This window comes from Corvus moneduloides, chromosome 7 (assembly GCF_009650955.1).
Source record: "Corvus moneduloides isolate bCorMon1 chromosome 7, bCorMon1.pri, whole genome shotgun sequence".
In the NCBI taxonomy this organism is placed as follows: Eukaryota; Metazoa; Chordata; class Aves; order Passeriformes; family Corvidae; genus Corvus; species Corvus moneduloides.
Window position 1 is genome coordinate 8,200,566 of NC_045482.1, and position 20,152 is coordinate 8,220,717.

At 36.7% G+C, this 20,152-nt stretch overlaps 1 protein-coding gene and 1 long non-coding RNA gene across 3 annotated transcripts in view; one reads left to right on the plus strand and one right to left on the minus strand.

Moving 5' to 3' along the window:
• Positions 1-20,152, minus strand: part of HIBCH (3-hydroxyisobutyryl-CoA hydrolase) — a 40,055-nt gene that overhangs the window by 15,428 nt on the left and 4,475 nt on the right. For both annotated transcript variants that reach the window (XM_032114399.1, XM_032114400.1), the window contains exons 5-7: positions 19,892-19,972; positions 17,837-17,889; positions 4,017-4,095 (exon numbers count right to left, since the gene is read on the minus strand). In XM_032114399.1, coding sequence (XP_031970290.1) covers positions 4,017-4,095; positions 17,837-17,889; positions 19,892-19,972 — 213 coding nt within the window. The remainder of the gene's footprint in view (positions 1-4,016; positions 4,096-17,836; positions 17,890-19,891; positions 19,973-20,152) is intronic.
• LOC116446491 lies at positions 772-7,802 on the plus strand. Its single transcript, XR_004241244.1, has 3 exons — positions 772-915; positions 3,651-3,848; positions 7,616-7,802. It is a non-coding gene; the product is annotated as an uncharacterized LOC116446491 (long non-coding RNA).

The window sequence follows — 20,152 nt, forward strand, 5'->3', positions numbered from 1 at the left end:
CCCTTCCTAAAACCAAACTCTTGAACACTTTCCAAACTTCATCCTTTCTACTGGCACATACTTTACAAACATATACCAAACAAAAATATTTAAGCTATTTGCCAACAACTCGAGACAATTTTAGGTGCTTGAAAAATCAAGTGTGTTCTCAGCTAAGAAAGAGAAGTGACACAAAGAATTATGAAATAATTTGTGCAAACTCAACCTGGATGCTGCTGTTTCACTGAAATCTTTTATTATGATAAAAATATCAAACACTGATGAAGCGCCTCTTGCGCAGCTTAGTTTGAACCAATTTTGGGGTTGAGAATTCAATAATAGATCAACAGCATTGCCAGGGTCTTCCTGAAGGTGGAGGCACAAGATGCTGACTTAGTACTTGGCTCTTTGACAGAACTGTGACTAAGCTGAAATTAAAAAAAAATATTAAACTCCAGTTTAGTAACTGTCTTGTATATTTTTTTAAATCTACAGATTAGGGTAATTTTTTAAAAATTCAAAGCTGTGAATAGGATTTAAAATACTTTAAAAAGTTGTAATTACAAAGTATCTACCTTCTGTTCTATACATTGATCACCAACAAAATAAATTTAGACATGTTTTGTAACATACTTAAATTTGAGAAAACTTTGGCTTAGCTGTATTGATTTCAGAAATCTGAGTGCATAGAAGCAGGGTCCAGTTACTAGTTTGAAATCATGCCGATGGTGCATTCATGGAACTGAAAGTCTTTTAAAGAAATTAAAGGTGTGCTGCGTTTTTTTCACTTCCAGAGAATAAATAAATCATGGAAACAAATGAAAAAGAATATAAATGAGCAATAAGAAACTCCTAAGACACATGCCAAATAAGAGATACTAACTGGGAAAATTCACATGTACATAAGGAGTTTAAATGGGATTCTGATAGAAGATGGTAATTTTTCACTCACAATTAATTGCTTTTGTTCACAGAAGAGTCAATGTATGTATTATAGAAAGACCCTATTCCAAATATTTTGAGACATGGGAAATTAGTGGTCCCTGAACAGTCCTCCCCCTCAGATGGAATAAGGGGAGGTTTCTTTCAGACAGCTGCTCTTCAGTGTTTCCCTCTTAATAATATCTAACCCATCTCAGGTTCCCCTTTGGTTCCCTCTTGGTCTTCTTTTTGTTCTGCTGCTTCTAATACATCAAAAAGCTGGTTTTAGGAGTCACTTCCTATCAGCTACAGCTGTAGTATTCTATTCCCACTGATGGGTGTGCTGTCATTAACTGATTTATTCCTCATCCCCCAGGCTACTGAGACATAAAACTCTCCTCCTGAAATGCTGAATGCCTTGCTGACACCCTTTAAAAGCCCTAAGCTGTATTAACTCCAATTCATCACTTACCTTCTTTTTCATCTATACTCACATTCTCAAATAGTCTATTCTACATTATACCTTCTCAGCTTGAGCCATCATAACATTGATGCCAAGACTTCTATTTAATGTTTCTATTCATCTGTCTCCCCTTGGATATCCTTCTACTGCAAAAAAAACCCCCACCCAACCTCATTTCAAAGTAAAACTTGTCTTAAAAATGCCCTCCAAAGCAAAAAGGTAATTATATTATTCTCTCCCTCCACCAGAACAATAACAATATTTTTTGCTTTTTGCTGTAGTTAAAATAATACTTATGCTGGACTACTGTTTTCCCCACGCTCCAGCACATTTCCAGAGGAAAAACATCTTTCTATTGGGATCCATAGTGCCCCCTTCCACTCCCCATACACAGGGAATTCAGTTCTAAATAAACTGTGAAGTTGATTAGCCTAAGTTGTTTTAGAGGCAAATAAAGCTAAATTGAATGAAGGTTTCTTTAATTAAGGAATTTACAAACAGGATTAGTGAAGGTCTACCTAATCCACTTGAAAATTACTTGGTTGCATAGTCTGCTATAGCTTCTACTGTATCCTTTTCAGTATTCCTGTCTTCCTTTTTCTCTTATAATTTTACTTCTCTTGTCCATGTTCTACATATTGCTCCTAATTCTCTCAGTAACGCTTCCCATATGTTTCTCTTTGCTACTGGGGTTCTCTTAATGTATTTCATACTTGATTTTTGGTTTTTTTGTTAGCATTTAGCAATTATTTCTCAATTTCCTACTGAAGTAAGAGAAGAGCTGTGTTACTGCTGGGCTGCCCAGGCCATAAGCCTATGCCTGTACTGCTGACTTGCAGTCTGTGCTCTGACACAGGAGCAACATGCTCTGCTGTAATCCCAAAGGTGCAACTCTGCATTTGCCAAGCATAAGAAAGGCAGTGCTGCTATGTTCTTACCTTGTCTGGCACAAGGGGTTGGGAATTTATTAGTATTGACTTACAGAAAGCTAAAAACTTAGCAGGGATATACAAGAAAGTATCCATTATTAGTGTAACATCACCTCAAAGCCCACACATTATACTTTCATGGTTTGTTCTCCCCACTAGTGGTTTTTCCATACCCTCCTACTTCTGTGCTGATTTCTAGTGCTTTATCTTATCTACGTCAAACTCCACAGTCTAAAACTGCCTTTTCTTTCCATTTGCTAAGTGGCATATTTATCAATATCCTTTTATTTATGGTGGTGTACAAGTGCAGAGTAACTGTGTGAAAATGGAGCCACTGAATGAATGCTTTGTTTTCATTTCCCAGCAAAGGTGTCATGCCTACTGAAATAAGTGAGCACATGAAAAAAACAATTAATACAGTATCTAGAGAGCTCGACATTTTAAACACACCCCACAGAGATCAAAACAGCTAAGCCTTTAAATCCAAACAGATTTCAGTGGTTTTACTTCTAAGTGATCCTAAAAGCGGTTTAATTACTTTCTTTCCTAAGCAAGTTCCAAGCTTTTCCTTCACATCTTCACAGTCTATTTTTGTTTAAATACGTCCTTGTCACCACAAGAAATCTGTGTAAAGTACGTAGTTTTTGTTAATATAAAACTACTCACATCTTTACCTTTGAAGAAGAAAGTGAAGATACTTTTATTATTAGAATAATTTCACATGCCAATGAACCTCTATGTTTAGTTAAAAAAATACAAATACAAATTGTTTACTTCAAATTATTTTCATATACAACAACCGATTATAAACTTCAGAGTTTTAGAAAACTCATGCTGTATTAAAGCTTAAGTTTAGTTTACTAAGTTTTTCTTCAGCAAAAAAAACTCCCAGACCTTAGAGGGATGAAATAGCTTTTGGCTTTTTTATCCCAACTTTACTCGTTCAGAAAAATTACATTACATTTATCAGCTAGCAGGAATTGCTCTAATATTTTTTCAGGAGTTAAAATGATAACGAGCTTGCTTATATTTGGGTGGTTTATTATGCTTTATTGTGCTTGACAGCTGCATCAGGAGATCACTTCCATCTGATTTTTCTTGAGCCATACCTGTATCTTTATGTAGCTTAGAAGCTCTGTAGCTCTACATTTTCTTTTGTACCTCTCAGAATTAACAAAGAAACTGTAGGATCAAACATTAGAAAACACATGGTACATGTTCTATTTAAAAGAAAAAAAGGCGACGCTGAAGACATTGTGATCTTGCCTAGACACAATCTGTGCATGATTTTAATGGGTCTACATTATTAATCTACAAGAAAAGATGGAATTCCAAAATCTGTCTCATTAACATTGCAGAGCAGCTTGTAGTACACCCAGTTTGACACATACCGAGTTCCCACGGTAAAGCTGGCATACCTGCACTGGGAGCTTCAGACTTTACCTGCCTTCATCTGTAGCAAGACTTGGTTCCTTTTTAAAAAGAAGTTTTATCCTGTCAGACTTTGTGTCAATCTACACAGTTAAGAGCTTCAATGATCAACTCCCAGAATACAGGTAAGTTTCTAATAATTTAATAGAAAATACTTTTCGTATACGGTCATCTCTAATTCCCTTTTAAAATTCTTTCCCTACCACCAAAGCATTCAAAGATATTTCACCCTGGTTACACAAACAGTGAAACCCTAAACATGTTAACTTGTGATAATCTGTTAACACACTTACCTATTGCTGTTTCTGGCATGGCAAAAAGAGTCTTTTCTGTAGCAACTCGAAAATGTCCATGGACTGAGACGCCAACTCCCTACACAGGCAAAGGACACAGTTATAAAATTACTGGTAAAAATAATCATGACCACAATCCTATGTAACATACCTCTTGCTTTGCTCTACAACATAAGTAGCATTAGATTTACCATGTGCATCTCAGCAAAATATTAGAAGACCTTTTATGGTTCAAACACTAATAAAGCCTCGTATTACTTTCATGATTTGGCTGAAATAGCATTCTATGCTTTGAATGATGGGTGAGTCATACAGAGAATAACTTCAAAAATCCACAAGTGACCCTGTTATCTCCACTACTAGGGGAGTTGACATCCTTTTGCTAATGTTACTCCATCTATAATTTTTGCACGTACTTCAAATTACCAACCAAAAAAAAGCCAATCCTTTTGGAAAATACATAAATTTCACAAAGCTGTCATCCTAATACTTTCAAAAGAAATAATAATTAACTATTCTTCTAATGTGATAATTACCTACATTATAAACACAGAAGTATTTCAAGCAGAAAAAGCCTTCAGCATTATTGATTGAAATTCAAAATACGTGAAAGAAACTCACTTTTTATCCTGGGCACTTGTGTTCACCAAATCACTAATGGAATTTACATTTCTAAGTATCTAGCACTCTTCTCTAGCAGCCTGTTCTGATGAAACATTTCCCTCAAAAGCAGAAGAGTTTCTGTGTTGTCTACACCATATTTTCTGATTTAGGTAGTGAGCAGCAACAAGGCCCAATATAAAAAAAAAAAAAAACAACTTAGCACAAAATAAATTTAATTTAGATAAATCTTCAAGAGGCAAACTGACAAGTAAAACCAAAAATGGTTATCTGAAAAAGTTACTACTACTTAGTAATAGTATTTGAAGAAATACAAGAATATTTAGATTATAGGGCACAACCACAACACACATATTGAGGTCTCACTTCTCAAAGCTTACCTACATGATATTTGTCAATAGAAATGTGTGTTTGATCCTATGTGGAGACAAAACCCTCTGCTGAATACTTCACAAGAAGTTATTTCATACAAATATTCTCTCTCTCTTCCTTTTCACTGTTTCAGTTTACTTCCATTCCTCACTGTTAATTTTCCCTTTGCTCAATCCTTCCAGCCATCCCTTTTTTATGTTAAAACTAAAATATCTCAAAAATCATTGGCCAGAAGTAGTCAGTGTCTGACTACTTAAATACAAGACATTTTAAATAACATTTTTAATTGTTTAAATACTAGAAAAATGGCACTTTACCCACTAAGGCTATTAGTCTTCACAAATATCTTCACAATATTTCATACTTCCCATAAAAAACAGTGGGATTAATTGGGTGATATTCCCTTGGACGACCAGTATGTATTTGACAGGTTTTAAAGATGAGAATAGAACTTATTTTCCTTTTGCTTATCTACAAAGACCTTTGATTGGGGTTTACATCAAAATTTTTGAAAAGTTATCTCAATTTCATATAAATTCAATTTCCTTTACATCCTTCCCTGGCCTGTCTTACAATTCTGCCCAACAAGAAATTAATTGTCACTGGTTATTCCATTAGGGTGATACACAACTAAACCTGAAAATATTTTCAAGTTTCTTCTGTGAAATGACTCTCTGCCACTCTTGGGTTTTAATAGAGATGTATGAAGTTTTTAAGATTCCAGTTTAATTTCATAGGGTAACTGATTATCAAACTTGATTTTATATTCAGGGACTAAGCCAAATGTATTCACATGAAGAACTGCTCTTCCAAGGAGGCAAATGGGATTTGAGCAAACATCTGAATCTTATTTGCACAAACCTTATGTCTCGTCCCTTATCTGTCCTTTAGCCCTTTCTCTGAGCACTGGTCAGATCTCATCTGAGCAGCAGCAAGAACAATGGGCCTGTATTTAGTTCTCCTGAAAATGCAAAGCTGCATGTAAAGCTATGTTCACTCCTAAAACAGTTTCAGAACTCTTAAATGAAATGTAAATGTGACTTCATCACTTTCAACTTTTTAAATGTCATAATAGCATATTTTCACTGCATTAAGTAAAGCCTGCTGTTACTTTTAGGCATGTTCAGCAATAACTATGAGCTTTTTTATAAAGATAATGAAATAAAAATCATGTCCATTTTGGTCCTTCTTACACTTAAATTCATATTTTCTAATCCTTTATCTAAAATACAAATACCATCTATCTCAAAGTATTTTTTCTGGCTTGCTTTCTAGACAATCAGAATTTTGTTTAAGGACTCAAATTTTTAGCCTGAGTATTAAGTAACAAAGATTTGAGTGTGAATTTCATGAAGGGAGCTTCTCTTCCAACCTCGTTCCTTTTTTAGAGTGATAAAAATAAATGTCAAGTTTTAATCATAAAAAGTTGAAAGATGTAATTTTCTTTTGAAAGAAGTAATTAAATCAGATTTCACTTTCTCAAGTGCTTAAGCCATAATTGGATTTGTTTTCTAGATAGCCTTCGAGTTTTATATCATAGATAACAGCCTTATTTCAGATGTATATTTAAAAGACTAAAACTTTATTTTCTTTTTATTTATTATAAGGAAAGTGGTGCAAATACGTTCTTACTTCTTTGAAGATCATTTCTAAATAATCCAATATTAAAATAAAATTTGGAGAGAAAAATTAATTAATGGTACAAATCCCAGTAACTTCTTTACTGGTGTTCATATGCTTTTGTTTGTTTATTTGTAACTTCCCAAACAGTTAACAGATCACTGCATGTGTTTAACCTTCTAGAGCTAATACAGAGGACAGATACTCATTAGTTTAATAATATCCTGTGTAAAGAACAAACTAGTCAGAAGTCTAAATGCATGCCTCCTTAATTTCTAGATTTTCTGATTTTATTTTGTTTTAATTTAGCTGAAATCTTACATAGCTAGAGTCCCCCCTATCTTCAATTGGACTGTGTTCACTTCACCAGGTAATTCCAGCATTTACACATACAAGTCTTAACACTATAATATCTTTATTAAAATACACTATATATTGCTGTCAGAGTTCCGCTTTTCATTATCTTACATACTAAAGCTAATGTCTTCCTTCAAACTTTTCCAAGGTAATACACTCCCGTGGTCAATCAGGCTTTTACTGGCTGGAAACGTTTTTCCACTGACACCTGAGTGTTTGAATTTTGTAAAGGATACTTAAAGAATCAGGCTAGAAGTTAAGGAGAATAAAGAAATTAATGAGCAACCAACTTAAACTCCTGGGCTGATTTGGCTGAGGTAGTTTTCTTCAGAGTAGCTTCTTCCTAGCATGGGGGCTGTGTTCTGTCTTCACTGAAAGCAGTGCTGATAATATAGAAATGTTTTTGTTAATACTGAGCAGCATTTGCACAGGGTCAAGGCCTTTTCTGAGTCTCACCCCACCCAACCAGTGAGGGGGCTAGTGGTACCAAGGAGATGGGAGGCCAGGACAGCTGACCCCAACTGACCCAAGGGATATTCCATATCATATGGCATCATGCTCAGCACATGAAGTGGGGGGAAAAAAGGAGGCAGAGGGAACATCTGGAGTAATGGCGTTTGTCTTCCCAGGTCACCATTACGTGTGATGGCTGGAGATGGCTGGACACCTGCCTGTCCATGGGAAGTACTGAACGAATTCCTCGTTTTGCTTTGTTTGTGTGTGTGGCTGTTGCTTCACCTGTTAAAGTGTGTTTATCTCAGCCCATGAGGTTTCTCACTTTTACACTTCTGATTCTCTCCCAATTGTCCTGGCCCACGAGTGAGTGAGGGAGTGGCTGGGCAGGCCTTAGCTGCCAGCTGGGGTTAAACCATGGCAACTCTCCTTCTGTAGGGTTTATATATGAATCAAAAATATAGATAAGAGCAGAAATGAGGGTCTGACAATGTATTACTGGAGATAGGCTATCAAGGGGTTTGGTTACAAATTACAGATTTATTACTACATGGATATTAGAGCATTAATCTTAAAAACAGTGTTAGAACTCAACTCAGTCTCAGTGTACCTCAGGGAGGAATGTAATTTTATAGGCAGTTCAGTCTGAATTCATCAACAAGCTTACAAAAAAGAATGTAGAGTATCTGAATTTTTTTTCCCATACAAGACTGCCTACTCAGTGCTGTATTTCAAAAATCATTATGTGGCTGTGTATAGAAACTTTATCATTGATCTCCATTTTGTTTCTCATGATAAATACAGAACCTTATTACAAATTATTTTTCTAATGAAAAACCAGGTGACCGATAGATGAAGAAATGAAATACAGCTACTGTGAATCTTTTGTGTCCCGAAGGCTGTATTATCTTAAATTGAGAATGACCCACATTTAGTAAATGAGAGAATTTATCACATCTGGGAAAGTTATTCAGAAACTGAGGGCCATCACAACAGGGAAAAATACAGAGCAAAATAAATACTCCCTTTCTGAATGACATACCTAAGCATCTGCTCACATACAGAAAAGCAGACCTGTGTCACAGCAAAACCATACATCACACTTGGCTATTTACTAAATAATCCATCCCAGACTGTAAGGAATGCGTAGGCAAGACAACAAAAGAAACATAAATAGAAAAGGCCTTCAGGAATGTTGCTTGTGTCACCTTCACCAGGCTGGTAAATAATTTTTAGCTGTTTGACTAAGCACTGTTATGATAATACCAATATTGACTGCAGTAAAAGACCTATTGTAACAGCTCCCATCTAGTGACTACACTTTTTACATTTTTAACTGCATGAGAATAGCTTCTGGTAGAGCTAGAACCAAAAAGAAATGTAGCAATCAATTGAGCATAACACAACAAAGGGCAAATATGTCTGCATACAAATGAGTAAAAATAGCCAAGGTGCAGCAAAAATGTTTTCAGATTGGAACTGATTCAGGAAGCAGCAGGAGCTTATAGCTACAGTGTATCAAAAATCAGGGATGTAAGAGCATTACCCCCTGCATCCAGACACAATGAATCTTAAATTGAATCAAAATTAATCTTCATTCATCATTAATGTTATGGCCTACTCCAAAGAGTATAATTCATTTTCATCTGTAGATACTAACAGACAAGATGACAAAATGAACCCGAGCAATGCAGCATGACAGATCAATCTGGACTTAGAATATCACTTCCTTTGGCTGTTGACATATAAATCAACTCTATACAGGTATTTTAAAAATATCTTTAAAAACAGTGGGTAATGTGAAATTTTTCAGTAATTTAGTGTGGTAATTTAAAACGTAAAATATTAATATGATATAATTTAAATATAAAATATTAATTTTCATATACTGATTATGTATTAGAGAGTCTCAGTCCAAATTGCTACAGACACATAGAAGCAGAACGAGCTGACAGGAGACAGATTATCTGTAGTAATATCTGATGTCTTGGTCTTGTTCTTCTGACCCCTAAGTATTTAAACAAATTGATCCAACTACATGAATAGCAATCATTTAGGTCAGGTTCTTCTTACAGGAAAACTTAGGGAAAAAAACACATAGGCCATTCTATGCACCAATGCTGCTGCAGTGAGTGACCTTTATCAACCAAATTTAGACTGACTTTCTAAAAGCCCAGGTTTGGTTTTTCTACTGCCAGCCCAAGCTTTCAGTGATCACTAACAATTTTTACTACGGTAGCTATCATAATCTGCACAAATTTTTAAGGGCACAAGACTTGTACTGCAACAGAAGGAAAAGAGAAGATGTAAGAAGACCTAGATCTGAAAAGCCTACAGCTTTTAATTAGTAACAAGGTCAACTTTTTCTAGTTTTACATTTGAAAGTATTCTTTTTATCCCAATTTGGTTTCTTTATACATTAACTGGCCATGTGTATTCAGAAGAAGATAGCAAGTGTGGCTTTTTGATTGTTTCTAAAATTCTGGAAGAAGCTCTCCCTTTGTCCTTCTGTATCACCTAAAAATGTAGCTACTGCAAGAGATTTCTATGTCCAGCTCATCACATCCTGATGTCTGCAGGGAGGGCAGGCAAGTGGGAGGTAATGTGTTTCAGCAACGTGCATCAGTGCACAACTGAGCTTTCAGGCTTTATCTTAGAATTGAAGAAACACTTCTTGTTCTTGAAGACAGGTATGTGCATCAGAACTTCATTTAAATGGTGGCACAGTTATTTGGGATAACAGGAGTGAATCCAGAGGATTTTTGTAATGATGCTCTCTTTCTCCGAAAAAAGTGCTTAGAAAGTACAAGACTGATTAAAAGTCTTACAACACAAGAAGAACATGAGCACTCAAATTCTTCAGGAATTGAGGAAAATGAGCAGAAATATGGAAGGACAGGGAAGCAGGCAAAGATAATTCCCTTTAGAACTTTTATTCCTTGATCTATAATAAAGGGAAGGAGAAGGAAATAATGAGCTAACTCTCAATATGAGGCTAGGCATGTATACGAAGGCCTAGAATTAGAGAAAAATAGTGGGACTTTTAGCACACCAAGAGTCTGGTGTTAAATGGAAAGAACAAATCTGTGCAGAAGCCAGCAAAAATCTCAGCCATTGTAGAGTTAGGAGAGGGAGAGAAAAGGAGTTTTACTTACTGTACCAGTACTGAGCTATAATTTAAAATAGTTGTATTCAAGACAGTGCTTTATGATAAGCCCTTTGGGGAATAACATCACGTGCAAACCATTGAGCATTCAGTGGTTACATTTTGTTGATGTGAAGAGCTGCTGACATTCTAGTCCGATTAGCCACAAAATGAAGAGCACCATTTATCCCTGGGATCATACACCAGAGCCAAGCAGGCAGAGCAGCGTGGCCAGATGGCAGAGAGACTGGAACAGCAGCAAGGAGTGAACCCTTTCTTAGGATTGCCTCAGCATTGTTTTCAACAACCCATATTTCAGAAGATAAGTGGTGCACAAGGCAATCTCACAACAATTTGTTTGTACTTGCAAAATCTGTATTCTATTTCACAGTAGAAGCTGCCTTCAGCTTTGAAGCACTGGCAACAAAACAGGCCACAAGCTTCTCTGTGGTACACAGGCACGAGGGAGGGGGAGAGGGGGACAGGCAGGGAGAGGACTGGAAAGCAGCTTATCTAGGTTTAGTATGACAATTACTTTTACTTCAGGGCAGATTGTAGAGTGTGAATTAAAACAAAACCGAAGACGCTCCAGAGCATGATGGCTGACAAGAGGCATGACATACTTACAAAAAGAAAGAAAAAGAATAAGAATCAGGAGAAGTCCCAAGAAGTACTGACATTTCTAGGTTCCAGTTTCCTAGCTTTAGAAAGGGTTAAAGGGGTAATAATGTCCACTACAGTAGAGAAGTACTATGTAAAATCATAATTTTTCATGAGCTTTCTATGATGTGCAATAAAATTTGCACCCCAAATTAAACCAGAATGAATAGCTTTGCTCTGTGGGCAATATCCACTTGCAAATGCACAATCCTGTAATTAAAAATTGTATCACAAGTGGGCAAAAAAGTGAGATTTTATAGATAGGGTTAATCCTAATGTTTCCTAGTTTTTGAATGTTAGTCTCAAATGCTGCTATCTACACTTCTGAGTAAAAGTTATATGCACACAACTTACATGAACAGATATATGTTGGTAGTGAAAGGAACATTCCTAAAGAGTTACAGCTGCACAATCTGGATAAAAATGGGACAGGATAAGGACAGCTATTGGTCAACTCCAGCTCCTTTGTGTACTAAAATTCTATTGACTAAAATGGATAACATACAAGCTGCTTATGACATCACTACCAATTTACTTGAGAACAAATATTAATGTAGTAAGAATTGTTGACCAAATCCTACTAAAGTGTAAGTGTAGACGTCTGTAACTATTGGTAGATACCCCATCAGGTCCTGGGATCTGATTTACAAGGAAAAGTAGATTCCTCTAACAATGTCAGCATCTGGAATGTTTTGCTGAAAATTAAATGGCAGTAATGTGAAAAAGAACTAAAACTGAATATTAGGTACTGAGTTCACTCTTCTACTACAACACAGGTGCAGTAATCCTGATTCTGTATTCCAGAAGTGAAGATGCACAGGTAGATGCACAATAGAATGAGTATTTCCAAACTATGGAGTAGGTTCAGGAATTTGGCTGCATGTGTTTCCCTGGAACACCTGCATTATCCCTTGATTAAAATGACATCACTCATTAAGCAGCATTCTGAAAAAGCTTCATGTTTTGAACTGCAGTGTTTGTGATGCTTTCCCATCCACAGCATAGTTTCCTTTCACAAACAAGCAAGGGAAGCACAGCCTAGATGATACCCCTGGGAAATGGAGGGCACCATCCTCTGAAACAATTTTAAGAGTTACCAGCAGTTTGCAATAAAACTGAGAGGGCACCCCAGCTGAGGTCATGCAGAAGCCAATCATTAATGAAATTTTATTTGACAGCTATATTACCTGCCTGGATGATGAAGTAACAAGAATTTCTATAAGTCATAGTTTACTTTTGGGGAAGGCAAACACTTTGAAGGGCAAGATTCAAAACTATCTCACTTTGGAGAAACTAACAAAATGAAAATAACTACACTCAGGAAGGCATACTCAAATGCAGAGATGGTAAGTATGATTTCCATGGAATAAATGACTGGATGTTTTTCACAGGTTTACAGCAACCGTGAAATTAGTACAAATAAGGCAATGCTGTTGTGAAAAGAACTACTGAAGGTATCACACTACAGCACAGTCTGCACCAAGGCAGCCAAGGGCTGCGGTTGGAACACGCAGCCTAGATTCAGTACATCTGGGCAGCCTCATCAGCCTAGTGCCACCTGATATGGCACTCAGGTGTCTTGAAACTCAGAGAAAAGGAGTACTTTTTTTCCTTTGTAGTCTTTGAAGAAAAGAGTAGCTCTGCAAAACTGTCTCTTTGACAAATGAGTTCAGTTTAAGGAAGAAGATTTAAAATTGGTAAAAGGTAAGCAATAAAAGAATGGACTGTGATGGAAGTCTATGTTAGGCAAAGAGGAAAGAGGTGAGAGTAGAAGTTTTGCAAAGAACTAGAAGTGGTGGCCTACTAGGACTGGATGCTTTCAAAACTCCTATTTACATGGACTATTTGTGACAGGATATCTCTGTAATAAAGGGAGGATAATTATTCTGCTCTACTTGGTACTGATGAATCCTCCAGCTGAAATATGGTCTGGTCTCTGGCAATGAACTGTAAAGTACACAAATGGGAGAGATTCCAGAGGATTGCAAGAAGACTAAGAGACTTAATCTATAGGAAAGGCTGAATTGCTATCCTTATCCCTATTAAAGAGAGAGGACCAGGAGGAAGAAATGCAAGTATCTCAAAATGTCCACAGGGAGCTGTGACTAAGACTGGAATATACTGATTATACATACTAAAGACTTATATTAGACACTAGGGAAACCAAGCTTGAAAGAGTAACTAAGCACTCAGGTGACATAGCTAGAAAAACCAGAATTCCTGCCGTTGGAGAGTTCTGAGTGCTTTAGGTGAAAATCAGCTAAGCAGTCACCTAGCAGTACTTAACCCTAATGCAAGTGCAAAAGAATAATCCTGATGCTCCTTCCAGCTCTACACATCTGTGTAGTCTAAAGCTTAACGTATTTCACATTACTACATGAGAAAGTAACACTTAAACGGGTCTTAAGAAAATTCTGCTGTCCAACAGTCACCCTAAAGAAACTCTAACTTAGATGTAGACTCTCAGTGTAAGTAAAAGACCTTGCCTAAAAAACTCATACCGACAGGTGTGTTGACAAAACTAAAGGAAAGCCACTCATGAACCCAAAGACCCAGTTAGGGGTTGACATTTTAATCACCCAGTCTGTACTACTAAGGTGCTCTGAGGAAAGACTAAAGGAGTCAGTCCTGTGTACTGCTCTTGCTCTCACAAACCAGGCCCCACAATCTGGGGGAGTCAGAGGTGGAAATTTGGTCAGATTTTCTTCTGTGTTAAAGAAAAAACTTCCCATGATACTTCCTAAACAAGAAGATTGGAAAATAAGATGCTTGGAATAACTAAAATCACAGTGCTTTGCAAAGGATTTAAGAGAGCTAGCAACTCTACCAAACTTAATTTCTGTACTGAAAATGTTGCAAGTTACCATGTAAGTTAAAACCTACTTCCCCCACAGGAAGATGTTTTCTCATCCTAAAACTAAAATCATAAATTTTTAAAGCAAGGCTAAAACAAACTTAGCAAATATGCTGCGTAAGAGGCCAGACTAAAGGATTAAATCCTGTAGAAAATTGTCCAAAGCCAAGAATTCCTATGTTTCAGCAACACTCTCTTTACTCACCAGTAAAAAAATAAGCATTTGGGGTTTTAGTTTGGCCTTACTGATAATTAAACACATAAGCATTTAATAATATTAAACAATAGGCTTGAAACAGCAAGAAATTGCTTTTCACAAAGCACAACACTGAACTGGGAAATAGATTGCCAGAGGCCTTTCTGAACACCAAGCCTACTTACTGTCATCAAATACAAGATGTACAGAGAGGGGAGTGAGTGTGACCACTGATGGTTATTTAGCACTACGGTTCTGAAATGAAGCCTAGCTCAGGAAGTTTCTAAATCCATGCATGATCTAGAATACGATACAGCAAAAAGGCTACTTCATTCATGCTGTTACAGATCCCTGTCTAAACTAAAAGCAATGGCCTTTGCTCCTGAAAATGTCCTTCTGATTTTGCAAAGCTCCTTAAGTTTTTCTACATATATTTTAAATTTTTGAAAGTTAATCCAGTGACCTTGAACATTTTCACCAACTTCCAAAGTCTACACCCTGTTTATCTTTTTTTTTCCTGTCATATATTCACCTTGAACTCCAAGCCAAATCATTGAAAAGCCACCACTCAATCTGTCTAGTGTGCTTTATTTGGCTCTGAAAGAGGTTTCAAAACAATTTTATGAATCTTTTTGTCTGTTAGAGAGAGTATCTGACACAGTAATATATTTTGCGCCAAAGCCCTATTTAAAACCATAGCTTTGGACTGATCTTATAAATCACTTATATTCATCTCCAAAGAACTTAAGATTGTGACTTTTCTAAAACCAAGAAGACCAAACTTAGGACATCATTTGCAGGCAGTATTTTTAAAAACCACAGGCTTCACAATTTCTTATCAACTGTTTGGGTACTTAATTTCAAGAAAAAGAAAATTTACGGATAGAAATCAGCTAAATGTGAACTAGATTTTAGCAACATGGGAGTGCCCAGTGTTCCTTTCAACAGAGCATGTCCTTTAGCAGTAAATGTGGTATTTGTAACTCATTTCACTATTTTTCAGTAAACTGCAGACACCTTTGCTTCTAACAAATTTGTCTTACAAATTTGAACTTACTGCTCCAAATAAGTACAAAAAGATGAAAAGATACATTTATACTGAATATCAATTTTTGATGAACTACAGAACAGACAAGAAGGGGCTGAGGACAAGCTCCACAGCCCCATCTGTTGGCTAATGAAGCTCCCAAAGCAATCTACCAGCCCCTAGCCAATAAGGAAGTGGAAACAGTTCGTTTTTTGGATAAAATTCCTGGTTTTACCATCACGGATCTATGGTATCCGTGCACCAGTAGCAAGTTTTACTACCTAAGCACATAATAACTGAGTTTCTAACACACTTCTGTGATTTTTAAGTAATTTTAAATAAGAACAGCAAGGCAATCTGCATAATGCTGTTTGTTTGAGCAAGGTTGAGACTGGCTTGCTTGCATTTTCATTCAGAGATAAATGGCCTATAGTGAAATTGCAGTGTTTAAGACGTGTCCCTTGACTTTTAAACCCAAGCTGAAATGACTTGCTTTTAAAGCCCAGGGCTTGAATGTCCATCTTTTAAAGGCATCTACTGTAGTTTGTAAGTGACAAATGTTCTACAGACATCTGCCTACAGGGGAGGTGGTTGAAAGGAAAAGGGTGTCAGACAACTCAAATCTAACACAAAGCACACACATGAAAATTAATCAGTGTTGAGAAATACTACTGCTAGCCTTCTTTGTTAAATTATCAGGAGATGCTTCCATGCGCTGCCAGCGTGTGGGGGGAAGTGTTTTGATCCTGCACTCCTGTAGGAAGTACATTATCTCAGAGTAAACTGCAGCTGTGCTAACACATTCAAATCAAACAGCACTCAAGGTTACACAAAAAAAAAAGTTTAAAATATTCTGGAATATGAGACCCATCTACTTGCTCCCTTAAGTTAGGCCGCATACTTGCTGAGTCAAAATCTAATCCCCTACCCACAAAGATAATTGCTACTTCTAGTATATGATAAGCAAATATATGGTCATTCAAACCGTAATGGCAGTTAAAACTCTGTCATGGTCCCACTGAAATTTGGGTATCCTGCACTAAAATTTGGTTATCCAAAATAAAGTTTCAGACTAACTGCTGTCTCTTAGAAGCTCTTTAGAGGAAAGAGAATTCATGAAGAATCTTAGTAATGCAGAATCATCTGACTCCATTATGTTCTTTTCAGTCCAAAAATACACTTTCCTTTCAAAGGACAGAATTCTATTCCTGCTTAGGCCACATTCATAATGAGCAATCTGCAGGACGTTCAAAAAGACAGTGGCTGCTGGGCAGTTTTGCTCATTCATAGCTTTCCATCCTATTATTCAAAAGTCCATAAAATAAATGGACTCCCTACCTCTTACCTACAAACCTTCAGGTCTCCTTTGGTCAATTAAGTACTTTTCCTGCAAGAAGAGCTACAGAACAAGACCCCTTTATGCTGGAAACAATGTATGTATACTAGGCTGGGGGGAATGGCTCCCTAGCTGAGATCTTTGGGACTTGGTAGAAAAGAAGCAAAGGGCAAGAGAGCTACTGTGTGTTTAGATCACAAGCTGAAAAGACCAAAACAGACAAATGAAATGTGTAAGGAAAGATGGAAAGGGAAGAGTCATGACAGGTCATGGATCACGTAGTGTTCCACTTCTTGCATCCTATCTCTGACAAACTTGATTTAAATAGACTCCACACCCATATCATAGGGACGTGCCAGAAAACAATGGAAATCAAAGCAGTGACATGGTAGACACGCTTCTTAGTCAAACTCATTGTTCAAAATAACTGAGGATCATTATAGTCCACTCTCTGATATGGTGCAAATATATCCTACAGATGTCAAACTCAACAGAACAGAATTTTAGCATGTAAAAAAAAGCACGGCATTGCCCTGTTAACTACCTACTTATGGTATTTACAGACAACAATTGCTGAAAAAATTATTAACACTGAGTATAACTAGCAATATGATAGGGTCTTCTCTATGTTGCTTTAGAATTAAGGTGCAGCCCTGGGTGAGGTGTGTGTGTGGAATCAGGATCCCACAAATGATGTTTTAAAAGTACCACAGAAGTAGATGCATTTCCAGATTAGTTGTTGGAAAAATATAGAACTCAAGAATGTCTGTTAAGGTGTAGCTGAGAATTTTCCCAATTTTTCAGAGTTGTTCTTTAAATATATTTTTATATAGTTCTATTTTTTAATACACTTAGAGTGGAGAACTATTCTCAGCTTTTGTATGATATACCAACTCCCCCTCAGTATTCTGAAAACCTTTGTGAGGGTTATTTCCAGCAGTGAGGGGATTCTGCTCTTTTCCTCAGAGAAAGCACTTGTATTAGCTATCAAGGAACAGCAGAGGCCCTACAAGAGCAGCAGTGTACCCTGACAAGCAAGAGACAAGGTTCAGATGATGATGCTTGTTCTTCAACTGCCATGTTGGAAATGCCTTGTGTGCGCTTCATTCAACTCACGGACAGAACACTACATTATTTGAAAACAATCGATCAGGTATCACACCAAGGTACTTAACTTACCCCTCCCATTGTAATGCCATCGATAAGTGCCACATATGGCTTCTTGCAAGTCCCTGTAAGAAATGTAAAGAAAAACAATCATCCATCTTTTTCAAGAGTGGACCTGTGACTAGCTGCCACATGACACGTTACCCTATGTCTTACTTCAGCAAGAGCAGCAGAAAATAAATGGTAATTTAAACAGTAATCATGTTATCAACTTACAATGAAGGTACCACACCAAGTTCTTAAGAAATGAAAAGAAACACTAGTTTCTGATTTACTGGATTGTGAGTGTTGTAAGAGAACATTATACAACTATCAAATGTCAGACTGGTTGTTGTGTGAGTACCTGACAGTTCAGCCATTATAAAGAGCTTTGCCTGATGTTGGGACACAGCAGATGCCCTTTCACCCCCTCTCACAGTCTGGATTAACAACAGCACAGGGTGTGTGCCAGCCCTTCAGTGCTTTACTACAAAGCCAGATGTATGGGCAGGTCCCAGTCACAATGTGACTATAAACTAATGCAATGCAGGCATGTTCTGTCATGCCAGCTCTTGCATATAACCCTGAATGTGGTGCAGGCAGGTTCAGATGACAATGTCCTGAACTACCAGCTCCATCTGTTGGGGCCTTCAGAAGGCATAAAACTAAAGCCCCAATGCTTTCCATTACTATTCACGGAAAGATTCAGAGCTTCACTGTGAATGAAACAGCTGCCTTGTATTCAGTGTTTTCAGGTCAGACTTACAGTCCAGAAAGACTGCCGATACAGGTATCCCCCGCAACCACGTTGTGAGTTTTTCTGTAACAACTATATAGAGCTTTGTTTAAAAAAAACCCTGTTTTTAAAAGGCAGTTCAGTCCTTCAAATGAGTAGGTAGAAAATGTTAAGAGAATTGTATTTTGAACTTTGTTCTTAGATGAACATACAAGCTAATGCATGAGCGGTAGATGCTACTCCTTGAACTAAGTTTCTGTAGTGAAAGCCTTTCCCATTGCCAAGGCTGTGAAAGCAGCTCCCTGCTGTATTTTTAAGTTGTAAAATGGAAGATATAAATAAATCTTTTTAGCAGAAAACTCAGTCTTAAAGGAATACAATCATACTAAAGCTATCAAAAATCTAGGTTTTGTAATTAGATGCATTATAGATATTGAACACCTAATGAAAAAAAAAGAAAACAGACTTTTACGTACCCTTGCAACAGAATCATCATCAAGTTCAACTGGCAAGGTAATACTATTTTTCTCCAACTATGTGAAACCTTAAACTACTTTTTCATTTTGTATTGGTGAAGAAAAGAAAGGTACATCACAAGCATGCTCAGTCTAGAAAAACTGTCAAACAAAGTAAAAACAACTTTTTAGGAATTACTCTAATAGCTGTGCTCTTCTGTCAATGTAAGCAACACCTTCACCTGTCCTCCTGTAGTGACTAACACTGGATACAATATTTTAAAACTCAAACTGTATTCAATTAAAATATGTTTGGAGTATTTTCTTCTCACCAAAACCTTCAACTCTTGACTTTTACCCTAAAGAATTAATATCCATTTTTAATATGCTTTACTCCAGTAAACATCACCCAGTGTCTTTGCCATTCTTTGCAATAAACTAAGGCAGCTCACTCCTGAGTTATGCAGCCCTAGTCCTTCATGCAGTCAATTTAAATGGAAAGACTTAATATAATTTGATCTTCGGCTTTCTGACTGAATATTAATCATTTTCACACATCTATTTTTACCTCAGGTCTTCTTTGAAGCAGATCAATGATACTTAGGGCAGAACTGCAGTGTCTGCAGCTAAAGCTAATTCTTCCACAGAGGAAATAGAACTAACCAGAACAATGGGATGGGATAAAGCAGCTGTCACAGTAACTTGAACAAAAGAAACACATTCTCCATGCAAGGTATAAAAATGAGATATGTTACATTACTGGTATTGAACTCAGTAAAAAAAAATTACTACTTCTCTGATGTTACCACAGTCTTCAATAGATTATCAAAGAGATAAGTTTACATTTGAAGCCAGTGTTACGAAAACTGTACTGTTTCAGAATTGCTATTAACATACCAATGGCATTGTTCAGCCTATATTCTCCTCTGAAGAAATCTTGCGACAGTTCATCTCCAACTTTCCCCGCTTCTGTGATGGCTTAAGAGAAATAAAAATTCTGAAGATAACTGTAAGTTTAATAGAAAATAAAGTAAAAGAAAATAATGTCACCCAAGTTGGGTCTTTTCCTACAGCAAAGAGAGAGCAACTTAATCCTGCTTTATTATATTTGAGAAAATTTGCTCAAATTTAAATACGAATGTTAAGTCTCAAACTGTA